Source organism: Aotus nancymaae, unplaced genomic scaffold, assembly GCF_030222135.1.
Source record: "Aotus nancymaae isolate 86718 unplaced genomic scaffold, 86718_ANA_hifiasm-v0.15.2.pri h1tg000043l, whole genome shotgun sequence".
In the NCBI taxonomy this organism is placed as follows: Eukaryota; Metazoa; Chordata; class Mammalia; order Primates; family Aotidae; genus Aotus; species Aotus nancymaae.
This window is the reverse complement of record NW_026988457.1, coordinates 13156571-13172300: the sequence shown is the minus strand read 5'-3', so window position 1 is coordinate 13172300 and position 15730 is coordinate 13156571. Positions and strand designations below refer to the sequence as shown.

At 39.7% G+C, this 15730-nt stretch overlaps 1 protein-coding gene and 1 pseudogene across 1 annotated transcript in view; one reads left to right on the top strand and one right to left on the bottom strand.

The window, feature by feature from the left end:
• Window positions 1–15730, top strand: part of LOC105729169 (phosphatidylinositol 3,4,5-trisphosphate 3-phosphatase TPTE2-like) — a 77723-nt gene that overhangs the window by 12663 nt on the left and 49330 nt on the right. The window contains exons 8-9 of the mRNA XM_064361771.1: window positions 8365–8415; window positions 10033–10194. Of these exons, the coding sequence (XP_064217841.1) occupies window positions 8372–8415; window positions 10033–10194 (206 nt within the window). The 5' untranslated portion in view covers window positions 8365–8371. The remainder of the gene's footprint in view (window positions 1–8364; window positions 8416–10032; window positions 10195–15730) is intronic.
• Window positions 3562–4522, bottom strand: LOC105729168 (L-lactate dehydrogenase A chain-like; annotated as a pseudogene).

The window sequence follows — 15730 nt, the reverse complement described above, 5'->3', positions numbered from 1 at the left end:
GCCAAAGCCTAAGTGAGGACAAGACCCTCACTCTGTTCAATTCAGTGATGGCTGAGAGAGGTAACGGAGCTGCAGAAGGAAAGCTTGAAGCTAACAGGTTGGTTCATGAGGTTTAAGGAAATAAGCCATCTCCATAACATAAAAGTAGAAGGTGAAACAGCAAGTGCTGATGCAGAAGCAGCAGCAGGTTATCTAGAAGATCTAACTGAGATAACTGATGAAGATGGCCACACCAAGAAACAGATTTTCAATGTAGACAAGATAACCTTTTACTGGAAGAAGATGCAATCTAGGTCTTTTATATTTAGAGAGGAGAAGTCAATGCATGGTTTCAAAGCTTCAAAGTACAGACCGATTCTCTTGTTAGGGGCTAATGAAGCTGGTGACTTTAAGTTGAAGCCAATGGTCATTGACTATTCTGAAAATCCTAGGGCCCTTATGAATTATGCTAAATCAAGCAAGATGGGTGACTAGAGATGCCTGGTGCTCATCTCCCCTTCAAGAATGAACCTAGGCAACAAATACACATCTAAGATTTGATTGGAGTATCAAAGGGATAGTCCTGGAGTGCAGCAAAGGAGTGGAGACACACCTGTGGTTATTGCAAGTCCCCACAGCATGGAAGCACTCAGCCTCTGCAGCCCCTTCTCCCCCACCTGGATTGAATTGGCCCAGAGAAAGGAGGGACTTCTTATTGTAGGGTAAAGGTAAGCAGAAGATCCCCACCAGCCTCATTGCCATCACAAGCACAAAGTCTTTGCAAACCCTGAGGCCGATTTGGAGTACTGCCAAGAATTTACACAGCTGCATGTCCTGGACTAGCAGTACAAGATGAAGATGTTCCACCTGTAGGGATCTAAGCTCTAGCAGCACAGCTTAGAGACCAGAGTCATCTCTTGAGTGTGCCCTCCTCTGGGGGCCAGTAGCCACAGCACCTCTCCAGCACTGGAGCTTTATCTTCAGTACACCAAGCTGACATGGGTGGGTTAAAGCCACAACCCCGGCTGTGTGGAGGTTGGTCTCAGGATTGGCTGTAGCTTAAGTCCTGCAGAGCAGGAAAATCAACCCCACCACCACACTTCCAAACAGGAATAGTCCGCAGTCTCACCGTTGAGCCAGTCAAACCACTACATACCTTCTCCCAAATGAGAGAGACCCCTAAGCCTCTGAGCAGCTGATACATCCCCAGGTCAAGAGAGTGACTATGAACCCATGCTCAGGACCTGAGAAACAGCCCTGCAGGCCCCATCCAACACAGACATGCTCCTGGCCTGCTCAGCAGCCCTCTGCCTTTAATAAGTGCTTGAGAAACAGTCCCACAGGCTGCCCCCAGCAGGCACACCACTGAGTGGGCCTCACACCTGTGTCTCAGACCTGAGAAACAAGCAGCTGTGTGTTCCCAAGCCTCAGGGCCAAGAAACAACCCTGGGAGCTTACTCTGGCCAGCATATCCTCAGGCCAACTGAGCAGTCACATACCTATGTCTCAGCATATCCTCAGGCCAACTAAGCAGTCACATACCTATGTCTCAGCATATCCTCAGGCCAACTAAGCAGTCACATACCTATGTCCCAGCATACCCTTAGGTCAACTAAGCAGTCACATACCTATGTCTCAGCATATCCTCAGGCCAACTAAGCAGTCACATACCTATGTCTCAGCATACCCTTAGGTCAACTAAGCAGTCACATACCTATGTCTCAGCATATCCTCAGGCCAACTAAGCAGTCACATACCTGTGTCTCAGCATACCCTTAGGTCAACTAAGCAGTCACATACCTGTGTCCCAGCATACCCTTAGGTCAACTAAGCAGTCACATACCTATGTCTCAGCATATCCTCAGGCCAACTAAGCAGTCACATACCTGTGTCTCAGCATACCCTTAGGTCAACTAAGCAGTCACAGACCTATGTCCCAGCTTGAGGAACAACCCTGCAGGCTGAAAGGTTGCATGAGCTTGAGAAACAGTCCTGTACCCATTTCCAGCAGAGGCACCTCCAGACCAGCCAATCAGCCATGAATGCCCATGTTCTGGACTTGAGAAAGAGCCCCATGGGCTACTCCCAAAAGGCCTGCCCCTAGGCCAGCCAAGCAACCTTGTGCTCAGATCCTGGGTCATAGAAGCAGTCCCCTGGGTTTCCTTTAGCAAGCACCACCCAGGCCAGCTGAGCAGCAATGTGCCCACATTCTGAACTAGAAGAGCCCTATGGACTACCCCCAGCAGACACACACCCATGATGGCTGAGAAGTCATTTGACTATATCCCAGGCCTGAGAAACACCCACTCTTGGCCAGCCCTGGCAAAGATACCTGCAGTCCAGCTTAGCTATGCAGCTATATATTTGGCCCATGAGTTTCCCCTAGCAGACTGGCCCCAGGCCAGATGAGCAGCTGTGTACCCACATACCAGGCATGGGAAACAGCCCAGCAGGCCACTCCTGGAGTGCATATTTCCAAGCCAGGGAAACAGCCATATGCCTGCATCCTGGGCCTGAGAAACTACCCTGCAGGCCACATCTGGCAGGCATGGCCTGGTTGAGCAACTATATTCCCATGCTTCTAGCCAGAGTAACAGTACCATGGCCAGCCCCATGAAGCCGACCAAGTTTTCTGACCCACTCTATGCCTGCACACACCCCTACCCTGAGAAACAGCCCAGTGAGCCCACCTGGCAAAGCTGTACCACCATCACCACCAAATTTCTTGTCTTAGGCCACTGAGAAACTTGCAAATGTTACTGTGTAGACCACAGCTGAATAAACTACATGGAGACTACACTTACTGTATCCACGTAGAACCAAGGTCAAGATACCCCAATGAACTGACACCTAAGACCCATTCATACAAATAAATTCATATGAGTAAACCTACTCCATAAAATTGGAAAAGGTGACTTTTTCACCAGATGCATAGAAATCAACATAGAAACACATCAATCATGAAAATGCTAGAAAACATGTCACCCTCAAATGGAAATAGCAATTTTTTTCACTGTTCAAGGTTTATTGGGGGTTTTAGTTGGTGTAGCACTTGGATAGTTGGTTGCATTGTTTATATGTATATCTTTTACATTATATGGTAATGTACATTACTGATACATATAGTTCACAAGACAAGATCCTTTGGAACAGTTATGCAGAAGACATACAATACTGGATTTATACACTAGATCCCAGGATGTGACTGACTGGGAAAAAATGTTGGACTAGGCATGTTCAGTGAAGGAGCCAGGAGGTTATATAACACACAGTAAACATCCATCTGGCTCAAGGGGCAACTGCAGCATATGCAGCATTGGCAATGGTGCCTCAGAGGTGGCAGGACTACTTCACACTAACCAGTTTAGGACTACACAAGATTAGTACCATCCAGCATCAGGATATAGCTGTAGGATTTTACAAACCATTTCTATTTTTAACTTCAGGAATTGATGTTTTTCCCAGTCCATCTTAAAATATTACTGATTTAATCACAGATCAGATAAAAAGGACAACGTGCACAACCTCCAGCCAAAATCCTGTTGTAGCCTAGACAGTAAAATGGTATGACATCAGAAGACTTTAAAATTGCAGTTCTTTTTGGATCTCCCAAAGTGTATTGGCACTCTTCAAACAGGCCTCTTCCTCAGGAGTCAGAGTCACCTTCACAAGGTCTGAGATTCCATTCTGTCCCAAAATGCAAGGAACACTAAGGAAGACATCATCCTTTATTCCATAGAGACCCTTAATCATGGTGGAAATTGGGCGCATCTGTCTAAGATTCTTCATTATACTCTCTGCCAAATTGCCACAGAGAGTCCAGTGGCCCCAGATGTGTAGCCTTTGAGTCTGATCACCTTGTAAGCACTCTGAACCACTTGCTTGTGAACCTCTTTCCACTGTTCCTTATCTGTATCAGTCCCTAAATCTGGATGTAGAGTCTTCAGGAGACACCAGCAACATTCACTCCACTCCATACAGGCACACTGGAATCTCCATGTTCCCTGAGGACCCACCCATGACAGCTTAATGGGTGAACTCCGGGCTGAATCTAGATTGCAACCACTTCCAATAACATGTTTTTGGGAAATACACTTATCTTCCAAGCCACATAGGTCAAGATATTCACTGGATTTGAAACGATAAGCAACTTGCGGTTTGGGCTATATTTTACCTTAGGAATGATGAAATTAAAGATGTTCACATTACACTGGACCAAATTAAGATGGCTTTCTCCCTCTTGTTGATGTGTCCCAGGCATGATAATGACCAGCTTAGAGTTTGCAGTTACATTACAGTCTTTCCCAGAGACAATCTTTGGTGTTCTAAGGGAAAGGCTGCCATGATGGAGATCCATCATCTCTCCCTTCAATTTGTCTTCCATGACATCAACAAGAGCAAGTTTGTCTGCCGAGTCCTTCATTAAGATACTGATGGCACAGGCCATTCCAACAGCACCAGCCTCAACAACTGTAATCTTATTCTGGGGGGTTTGTTCTTCCCTTAGAAGATTATGAATCAGCTGATCCTTGAGACTTGCCATTTTGGACTGGGAACCAAAAGGAATCAGGAATGCATGTCGGGCAGGCATCCAGAGTGTGTGGCAGTCAGAAAGTAATAATTATCCAGTAATAGACCCCAATCCTAAAATATAAAATGCCAGAAAAAGAATTCAAAAGAATAATCTTAAGGAAACTCAGTGAGGTATAAGGTTAATACAGATAGACAAGTCAGTGAAATCAGGAAAACATGATTTGAATGAGAAATTCAGTAAACATACAGATATCACAAAAAGAGCCAGACAGAAGTCCTAAGAGCTAAACAGTTAATGGATGAAATGAAAAACACAATCATTGGCTTTACAGACAAAAACAAGCAGAAGAAATTATTTCTGAACTTGAAGACAAGTCTTTGAAATAACACAAGCAGACAAAAAAGAGCAAAAAAAGCCTACAGGATTTATGGGATATCATTAATTTAACAAATATTATGGGCATTCCAGAAGGAAAACTGAAGAAAAAATGTGAGGAAAACATATTTAATAAAATGATAGCATAAAACTTTGTAACTCTTGAGAGAGAGCTAGACATCTAGTTCCAGGAAGATCAAAGAACCCAAAATATATTCAACAACAAACAGTATAGTCAAATTGTGAAAAAGACAAAGATTTTGTAAAATAGCAAGAGAAAACATCAAGACACTTATAATGGAATCCCTGTTAGACTAACAGCTGATTTCCCAGCAGAACCTTAAGCTGGAAGAAAATGGGATGATATATTAAAAGTTCTGAAAGAAAAAAAAAGTTTCCACCAAGAATATTATACCCAGCACAGCTATCCTTTACAAATGAAGAAGACATAGAATCTGTCACAGATCAACAAAAACCAAGATAATTCATCACCACTAGTCCAGCCTTACAAGAAATGCCCAAGGGAGTCTTACATGTGGAAGTAAAAAGATGATACCATCATAAAAACATGTAAAACTTTAAAAGTCACTGTTAAAGTCAATACATAAAGGAGAAAGAGAAAGGGATGAAACCTTGTCACTGCAGAAAACTACCCAACTTCAAAAGTAAACAGAGAGGAAGAAAAGAACAAAACGTATACAAAACAACCAGAAAATAGTAAAATGGTGGAAGTAACTCCTCACCTACCAATAGTAACTTTGAATGTTAATAGATTAAATACCCCACGAAAGATATAGACTTGCTGAGTGGATTAAAAAATAAGACCCAACTGTATTTTACCTAAAACAAACTCATCTTACTTGTAAAGAAACACATAGACTGATAATGAAGGGATGGAAAAAGATATCCATGCAAACAGAAGCCAAAAGTGAACAGAAATAGCTGTACTTATATCAGACAAAACAGACTTTAAGTTAAAAACCATAAAAAGTGACAAGATTATTATGTAATAATAAAGGGTTCAATTTAGTGAGAAATGTAATTGTTATATGTATATAATTGTAAATTTATATGCACTCAACACCAGAACACCCAGATATATAAAGTAAATATTATTAGAAGTTGCCTCAGCCACCCCAACCATTGGCAACCACCACTCTGATCAGTCAGCAGCCATCAACATGGAAGCAGCATCAACATGGAAGCAGCACCCTCCACCAGCAAAAAGATTAGGACTCACTAAAGGCTCAGGTGATCATTAGCATTTTTTAAGCCAATAAAGTAGTTTTAAATTAAGGTATGTATGTAATTTTTTAGATATAATGCCATTACACACTTAACAGACTATAGTGTAGTATAAACATAACTTTCATATGTATAGGGAAACCAAAACATTTGTATGAGTCTCTTAATGCAGTTTTTGCTTTATTGCAGTGGTCTGGAATGAAACCCACAAAGTCTTTGAGATATGTCTATACACATATTATTTATATATTCTCTATCTGTAAACATATTGTAGTTTTCTTTCTTAAATGTTAGGTCTTCCAGTGAGCTAAGTTATGTTTACGATATCCTTAGATTCAGATTCTTGTTATTCAAATAAATTCTTCATCACTGTTTTGTGTAGCAAATATCTAATAATATATTTTTGCATTTTTTTGGTGGCTAAAGTATGTCAGAATGACTTTCCAGGTTTGAACATGAAGAAGGTGCTGATGTTGCTGCATATGAGTAACTCACTTTGAAGTTTGAAAGTTGGGAGCCATTGATGGATCTCTTATCTTTAGTTAAACAGGGCTTAGGCTGGGCACAGTGGCTCACACCTATAATCCCAACACTTTGGGAGGCTGGAGTGGGTGGATCACAAAGTCAGGAGATCAAGACCATCCTGGCCAACATAGTGAAACCCCATCTTTACTAAAAATAAAAAAAAAATTAGCCAGGTGTGGTGGTGCGTGGCTGTAGTCCTAGCTACTCAGGAGGCTGAGGCAGGGGAATCTGGATCCCTTCCTTATACCTTATTCAAAAATTAACCCCAGATGGATTAAAGATGTAAACATAAGAACTAACATATAAAAACCCTCGAAGAAAACCTAGGCAGCACCATTCAGGATATAGGCATAGGCAAGGACTTCACAACTAAAACACCAAAAGCAATGGCAACAAAAGCCAAAATAGACAAATGGGATCTAATTGAGCTAAAGAGCTTCTGCACAGCAAAAGAAACTATCATTAGAGTAAACAGGCAACCAACAGAATGGGAAAATTTTTTTGCAATCTATCCATCTGACAAAGGGCTAATATCCAGAATCTACAAAGAACTTAAACAAATTTACAAGAAAAAATCAACCCCATCAAAAAGTGGGCAAAGGATATGAACAGAGACTTCTCAAAAGAAGACATGCAACTAACAAGCATATGAAAAAAAGCTCATCATCACTGGTCATTAGAGAAATGCAAATCAAAACCACAATGAGATACTGTCTCATGCCAGTTAGAATGGCAGTCATCAAAAAGTCAGGAAGCAACAGATGCTGGAGACGAAGTGGAGAAATAGGAACAGTTTTACACTGTTGGTGGGGGTGTAAATTAGTTCAACCATTGTGGAAGACAGTGAGGCAATTCCTCAAGGATCTAGAAATAGAAATATCATTTGACCCAGCAATCCCATTACTGGTATATACCCAAAGGATTATAAATCATTCTGCTATAAAGACACATGCACATATATGTTTATTGCAGCACTGTTCACAATAGCAAAGACTTGGAACCAACCCAAATGCCCATCAATGATAGACTGGATAAAGAAAATGTGGCACATATATTCCATAGAATACTATGCAGCCATAAAATAGGATTGAGTTCATGTCCTTTGCAGGGACATGGATGAAGCTGGAAACCATCATTCTCAGCAAACTAACATAAGAACAGAAAACCAAACACCACATGTTCTCACTCATAAGTGGGAGTTGAACAATGAGAATGCATGGACACAGGGAGGGGAACATCACACACCAGGGCATGTCAGCGGATGCGAGGCAAGGGGAGGGATAGCATTAAGAGAAATACCTAATGTAGATGACAGGTTGATGGGTGCAGCAAACCACCGTGGCGCATGTATACCTACAAGGTTCGTTAACCTGCATGTTGTACACATGTACCCCAGAACTGAAAGTATAATAATAATTTAAAAAGCATTTTGTTATATAACTTTTGAATAATTTCTTTTAAAATTGTATTTATAAAGGCCTTTGTGCCGGGCGCTGTGGCTCACGCCTGTAATCCCAGCTCTTAAGGAGGCAGAGGCGGGAGAATAGCTTGAGCCCAGGAGTTCGAGACCTGCCTGAGCAATATAGCGAGACCCCGTTCTCCACAAAAAGGAAAAAAACAAAAAGACAAAAGGCCTTTGTTTTTTGGTTAAATTTATAATATGTTAGAAGAAATCTGATTATTTTTATTTTTACTTCTTTTTGCAGCAGCAAGATGAAGAAAATAGCACGCTCAATTGTATCATCCTTTGCATTTGGGTATGTGAGACATAAAAAACACCTTGTATTAAATATATCTGAGATTTAATACATAAAAAAATACCATGTATTAAATATATTTGAGCTGGATGCGGTGGCTCATGCCTATCATCCCAGCACTCTGAGAGGCCAAGGCAGGTGGATCACCTGAGGTCAGGAGATCAAGACCAGCCTTGAAACCCCATCTCTACTAAAAATAAAAAAATTAGCTGAGCATGATGGTAGTGTCTGTAATCCCAGCTACTCAGGAGGCTGAGGCAGAAGAATCGCTTGAACCTGGGAAGTGGAGATTGCCCTGAGCTGAGAGCACGCCATTGCACTGCAGCCTGGGTGGCAGAGCAAAACTCCATCTCCAAAATATATATATATATATGTTTATATATTTTCTGTAGATATACACGTATATATACATATTACATATATATACATATATACACATACATGTACATGTATTACATTAAATAAAGCACATGGCTACTTAGCAATCGGTGGATATGGAAATGCTTTTTGGTTTTTTTTATTTCTGTCCCTCATTGAAATATTAAGTCTCTGAAACTAAAAAGCATTTCCATGTCCACCAATTGCTAAGTAGCCATGAGCCCTATCTAATGTAATCTAATTTGTCATGGAATTTTGGTTTAAGCTGGACATTAAGACTTGCAAAGAAATGGCTTTTGCCTAAGATTAATAGCAACATATTAATATTGTTTTTCCTCCATCTGCAAAGGTAATGTTAATGAAAATCCAATGTTAAAATTCTATAAGTAAAGTGTTTTATTAAGTACCTTGTACATCTAGAATTACTCTTTAATTCTGAAACAATTTACTTAGACTCTTCTCTACATAAGAGTAAGATTTCATACTATGATACAGATTTATGCAATATAACTGTTTCCTTTTGAATTAATAATGTAATTTTTTTCAAAAGTACTTTGAAGACTGATTCATCTTCATAGATTAGGCAAATAGTATAATCAATTTGTGGGGAATGTATTTAGAATATGTAACAGCAAGTGTCAGGAGGTACTTTGGAGTTCAATACTATAAATATTTATGGAATTGAATTCTTTCTTATGTACCCATCACTGTGCTAGAAGCACCCATAAACATGTAACTATATACTTGTTGAAAATGTCACTGACAAAAAAATCTTGGTCTTTTAAGAGTTTATGTTACTCATGCTTTCATTTGGTTTTTATTAATAAATTCTTAAGAATTTTCTAGATTAATGAGATTTTGTTTCTTATGAGAAATTCATATAAACTTCATATAAAATTCTCAAATTTTAGGAAGAGTTTAGAAACAGACACAGGTAATTTTAGTTCAGTTTTATTTTTCTCTTTTGAAATATTAGTCTGATGTGTCTGCTATAAAAGGGCACGATAACATCTCGTGAAGTAGTTTGGTGGGAATTTTATTAAGAACTGCTTCTATTGGGTGAAAACTGATTTTTCCTGAGGTTCTAAGGCATTACCGTTTTTCCTGGCACTGGGCAGTTTAATACTAAATAATGTCATTTTGATACCCAATCATTGGCCTAAATATAGTGTAACTATCGGGACAAAAGCCCCTCTATCTTTACTTTTACTTACTTCCTTGTTTATGCATTTATTTTAGAATATTTGGAGTTTGCCTGCTCTTATTGAATGTGGGTCTTATCTTTGCTGACCTAATTTTTACTGGAAAGAACGTTTATATCCCTTTGGAATATCATTGTATTTCTCTATCTATTGTCTTATTTTTTCTCATGGATATTCTTCTTCAAGTATTTGCAGACGGGTAAGTTTGATTATTTTTATACTGCGTAAAGTTATTTTGTACTTTTATAAGAAGCACTTTGGGAGGCTGAGGCGGGAGGATCAAAAGGTCAGGAGTTCGAGACCATCCTGGACAACATGGTGAAACCTCATCTCTACTAAAAATCTAAAAATTACCTGGGTATGTTGGTAGGTGCCTGTAATCCCAGCTATTTGGGAGGCTGAGGCAGGAGAATAGTTTGAACCTGGGAGGTGGAGGTTGCCGTGAGCTGAGATCATGCCATTGCACTCCAGCTGGGTGACAGGCCAAGACTCCATCCCCCCTCCCCACAAAAAAAGGCATTTTAAAATAATTTACAGGAGCATCCACCACAAGCTGACTTAAGAGCCTTTGGGCCTTATGAGAACATAGGCGGTAGTCTGGCAATACTGCCCCATGGCTCTGTGTTTGAGGTGGTCATTGATTGATGCTCCTCTGCCTTTGGAGAGGGGTGGAAAGAATGGGAGGGACTGTATCTTGTGGTTTGAGTGACAGCTCGGCTATAGCACAATAAAACACCAGGTAGACTTTTAAGGTTTTTGATATAGGGCCTGATACCCAGACAGCACCATTGGACCCACACACAGCCTGGAAGAACTTGCCATCCTGAAGGGAAGGACACAGGCCTGGCTGTTTTTTACCACATGATTGTAGAGCCCCAGGGCCTTCAGCAAATTTATGCAATAGCTAGGGTGTGGTTACAGCAGGTCTTGGGCAATACCTAGTGCTGTGCTGGCTTCAGGTCTGACCCAATGCAGTCATTATAGTGGTGGTCACAGGGGTGCTTGTGTCACTCAACCGCAAGCTTTAGATGGCTCAGAACAGAGAGAGAGAGACTCTGTGTGGGAGAAACTAAGGGAAGAGAACAAGAATCTCTTTTTGGTAATCCAGAGAATTATCCTGGATCTTGTCCAAGACCATTAAGGCAGTACCACTATGGGTCTGCAAGAACCACAGAGTTTAGGAGGGGTGGGGTGCCCCCTAAAGCAGATACAGCTTAGATCACAATATCCAAGTTCTTTCCAATATCTGGAAAGCCTTCTCAATAAAGATGGGTACAAACAAGCCCTGGGAAGCATGCCTACAGGATCTAGAATATAACCTTGAATGGGCAAATCTAAGCGATATTGGCCTTAAAGAGGAGGTAGAGAGAGAGGGGTGTAGAAAGTTTATTCAAAGGGTTAGTAACAGAACTTCCCAAACCTACAGAAAGATATCAATATCCAAGTACAAAAAAGTTATAAAACATCAAGCAGATTTAACTCAAAGAAGACTACCTCAAGGCATTGAATAATCACATTCCCAAAGATCAAGGATAAAGAAATGATTTTAAAAGCAGCAAGAGAAAAGAAACCAGTAATATACAGTGGAGGTACAATACGTCTGGCAGCAGACTTTTTAGTAGAAACGTTTCAGACCAGGAAGAGTGGCATAACATACTGAAAGTGCTGAAGGAAAAAAACATTTACCCTAGAACAGTGTATCCGGTGAAAATATCCTTCAAAGTGAAGAAGAAATAAAGACTTTTCCACACAAACAAAAGCTGAGGGATTTCATCAACACCAGACCTATCCTTGAAGAAATGCTAAAAGGAGTACTTCAGTCAGAAAAACAAGGACATTAATGAGCAATAAGTAACCACCTGAAGGTATAAAACTCACTGCTAATAGTAAATACACAGAAAAATGCAGAATAACGCTGTAACTATGATGTATAAACTACTCTTATTCTAGATAGAGAGACTAAACTATGAGCCAATCAAATATATCAACTACAACAACTTTTCAAGACATAGTATAAGATATAAATAGAAATAACAAAAAGTTAAAAAGTATGTAGACAAAGTTAATTTGTAGAGTTTTTATTAATTTTCTTTTTACTTGTTTATGCAAACAGTGTTATAATAAGCTTAAAATAATGGGTTATAAGATAGTATTTGCAAGCTTCATGGTAACCTCAAACCAAAAAACACACAATGGATACACAAAAAATAAAAAACAAGAAACTCATATCACCAGAGAAAATTACTTTCACTAATGGAAGACAGGAAGGAAAGAAGGAAGAGAAGACCACAAAACAACCAGAAAACAAATAACAAAATGTCAGGAGTAAGTTATAATAATAACATAGAATGTCAGTGGACTAAACTTTTTAATTAAGTGCCAGAGTGGCTGGATGGATGAAAAACAAGCCCCGGCCAGGCGCAGTGGCTCATGCATGTAACCCCAGCCCTTTGGGAGGCCAAGGTAGGCAGATCACGAGGTCAAGAGATAAAGACCATCCTGGCCAATATGGTGAAACCTTGTCTCTACTAAAAATACAAAAATTAGCTGGGTTTGGTGGTGCGCACCTGTAGTCCCAGCTACTCAGAAGGCTGAAGCAGGAGAATCACTTGAACCCAGGAGGCAGAGATTGCAGTGAGCCAAGATCACACCACTGCACTCCAGCCTGGCAACAGAACGTGACTCCATCTCAAAACAAACAAACAAACAAAAACAAGACCCATGATCTGTTGCCTACAAGACACACTCTATTTCCTATAAAGACACACAAAGACTGAAAATAAAGGGATGCAAAGATGTAGTTCATTCCAGGAGAAACCAAAAAAGAGCAGGAGTAGCTATCCTTATATCAGATAAAATAGATTTCAAGACAAAAACGATAAGAAGAGACAAAGAATGTCACTATTTAATGATAAAGAGATCAGTGCAGCAAGAGGCTATCACAATTTTAAGTATATATGTACCCAACATATATACTTACACCCAACATATACACTAAGATCCAATGGCTTCCCTGCCGAATCCTACCAAACATTTAAAGAAGAATGAACACCAATCCTGCTTAAGCTGTTCCAGAAAGCAGAAGAGGAGGGAATACTTCCAAACTCATTCCACAAGGTCAGTATTACCCTGATACCAAAAGCAGACAAAGATGCATCAGAAAAGGAAGACAGGCCAGGTGCAGTGGCTCACGCTTGTAATCCCAACACTTTGGCAGGCCAAGGCAGGTGGATTACGTGAAGTTAGGAGTTCAAGAGCAACCTGGCCAATATGGTGAAATCTTTTCTCTACTAAAAATACAAAATTAGCTAGGTGTGGTGGTGTGTGCCTGTAATCCCTGCTACTTGGGAGGCTGAGGCAGGAGAATCACTTGAACCTGGGAGGCAGAAGTTGCAGTGAGCCAAGATCATGCCACTGCACTCCAGCCTGGGTGACAGAGTGAGACTCAGTCTCAAAAAACAAACAAAAAAGGCCAATATGTCTGATAAATATTGATGCAAGAATCCTCAACAACATACTAGAAAACTGAATTCAACAATATTTGGGAAAGTTTCATCATGACAAGTGGGATTTATCCCTGGGATGCAAGGATTGTTCAATCTATGGAAATCGATCAATGTGATACATCATATCAACACAATAAAGGATAAAAACCATAGGATCATTTCAGTTGATGCTGAAAAAGTGTCTGATAAAATTCAACATCCCTTCATGATAAACAATCTTAAAAAACTGGGTATAGAAGTAACACACCTCAACATAATAAAAGCCATTTATACAGTCAGATTTCCACAGTCAATATCAAACTGGGGGAAAACTGAAAAGATTTCCTCTGAGATTTAGAACACAAATAAGTTCACCACTGTTATTCAACATAGTACCAGCAGTCCTTGCTAGAGTCATCATAGAAGAGAAAGAAATAAAGGGAACAGAAATCCAATTTGATATGGAAGAAGTAAAATTGTCCTTATGTTTGCAGATGATATGTTTTATTTGGAAAAAACTAAAGACTCCCCAAAAACCTATTAGAATTGGTAAATTCAGTAAAGTTGCAGGATACAAAATCAGCATACAAAAATCAGTAGCATTTCTATATCCCAACAACGAACCATTTGAAAAGGACATTTAAAAAGTGGTCCTATATACAATAGCCACAAATAAAATTAAATACTTAAGAATTAACCTAACCAAATAAGTGTAAGATCTTTATAATGAAAACAATAAAACACTGTTGAAAGAAATTGAAGAGGACATCAAAAAATGGAAAGAGATTCCATGTTCATAGATTGGAAGAATCAATATTGTTAAAATGTTCGTACTATCCAAAGCAATTTACAGATTCAATGCACTCCCTGTCAAAATACGAATGACATTCTTCACAAAAATAGAAAAAATAATTCTCAAATTTATATGGAGCCACAAAAGACCCAGAATAGCCAAAGCCATTCTAAGCAAAAAGAACAAAACTGGAGGAATCACATTACCTGACTTCAAATTATACTACAGAACTATAGTAAGCAAAACAGCATGGCACTGGCATAAAAACAGACACATAGACCAAAGGAACAGAATAGAGAACCCAGAAACAAATCCACACACTTGCAGTGAATTCATTTTCAACAAATGTGACAAGAACATACATTGAGGAAAAGACAGTCTCTTCAACAAATGGTTCTGGGAAAACTGAATATACACATGCAGAAGACTACAACTAGACCCCTACCTCTCACCATATACAACAATCAAATCAACATGGATTAAAGACTTAAATCTAAGACCTCAATGAACCTACTGCAAGAGAACACCAGGAGGAATCTCCAGGACATTGGTCTGAGCAAAAATTACTTGGGCAATACCCCACAAGCACAGGCAACCAAAGCAAAAATGGACAAATGAGATCACATCAAATTAAAAAGCTTCATAGCAAAGGAAACAATTAACAAAGTGAAGAGACAGCCCACAGAATGGGAGAAGATATTTGCAAACAGCCCGTATGACAAGGAATTAATAACCTGAATATATAAGGAGGTCAAACAACTCTATAGGAAAAAAATATAATTAATTTTTAAAATGAGCAAAAGATTTGAATAGGCGTTTCTCAAAAGAAAACATACAGATGGTAAACAGGCATATGAAGAGGCACTTAACATTATTGATCATTAGAGAAATTATCAGTGTAGAAAACTACAATGAGATATCATCTCACCCCAGCTAAAATGGTTTATATCCAAAAGTCAGGCAATAACAAATGCCGACAAAGATGTGAAGATAAGAGAACCCTCATACACTGTTTGTGGAAATGTAAATTAGTAGAACCACTATGGAGAACAGTTTGGAGGGTCCTCAAAAAAGTAAAAATAGAGCTATCATATGATCTAGCAATCCCACTTCTGGGTATATACCCACAAGAAAGGAAACCAGTATATAGAAGAAATGGCCGGATGCAGTGGCTCATGCCTGTAATCCCAGCATTTTGGGAGGCCAAGGCTGGCAGATCACCTGAGGCTGGGAGTTCGAGACCAGCCTGACCAACATGAAGAAACTCCACCTCTACAAAAAATACAAAATTAGCAGTGCATGGTGGCATATGCCTGTAATCCCAGCTACTCAGGAGGCTGAGGCAGGAGAATCGCTTGAACCCAGGAGATGTAGAGGTTGCAGTGAGCCGAGATCATGTCATTGCATTCCAGCCTGGGCAACAAGAGCAAAACTCCATCTCAAAAAAAAAAAGATAT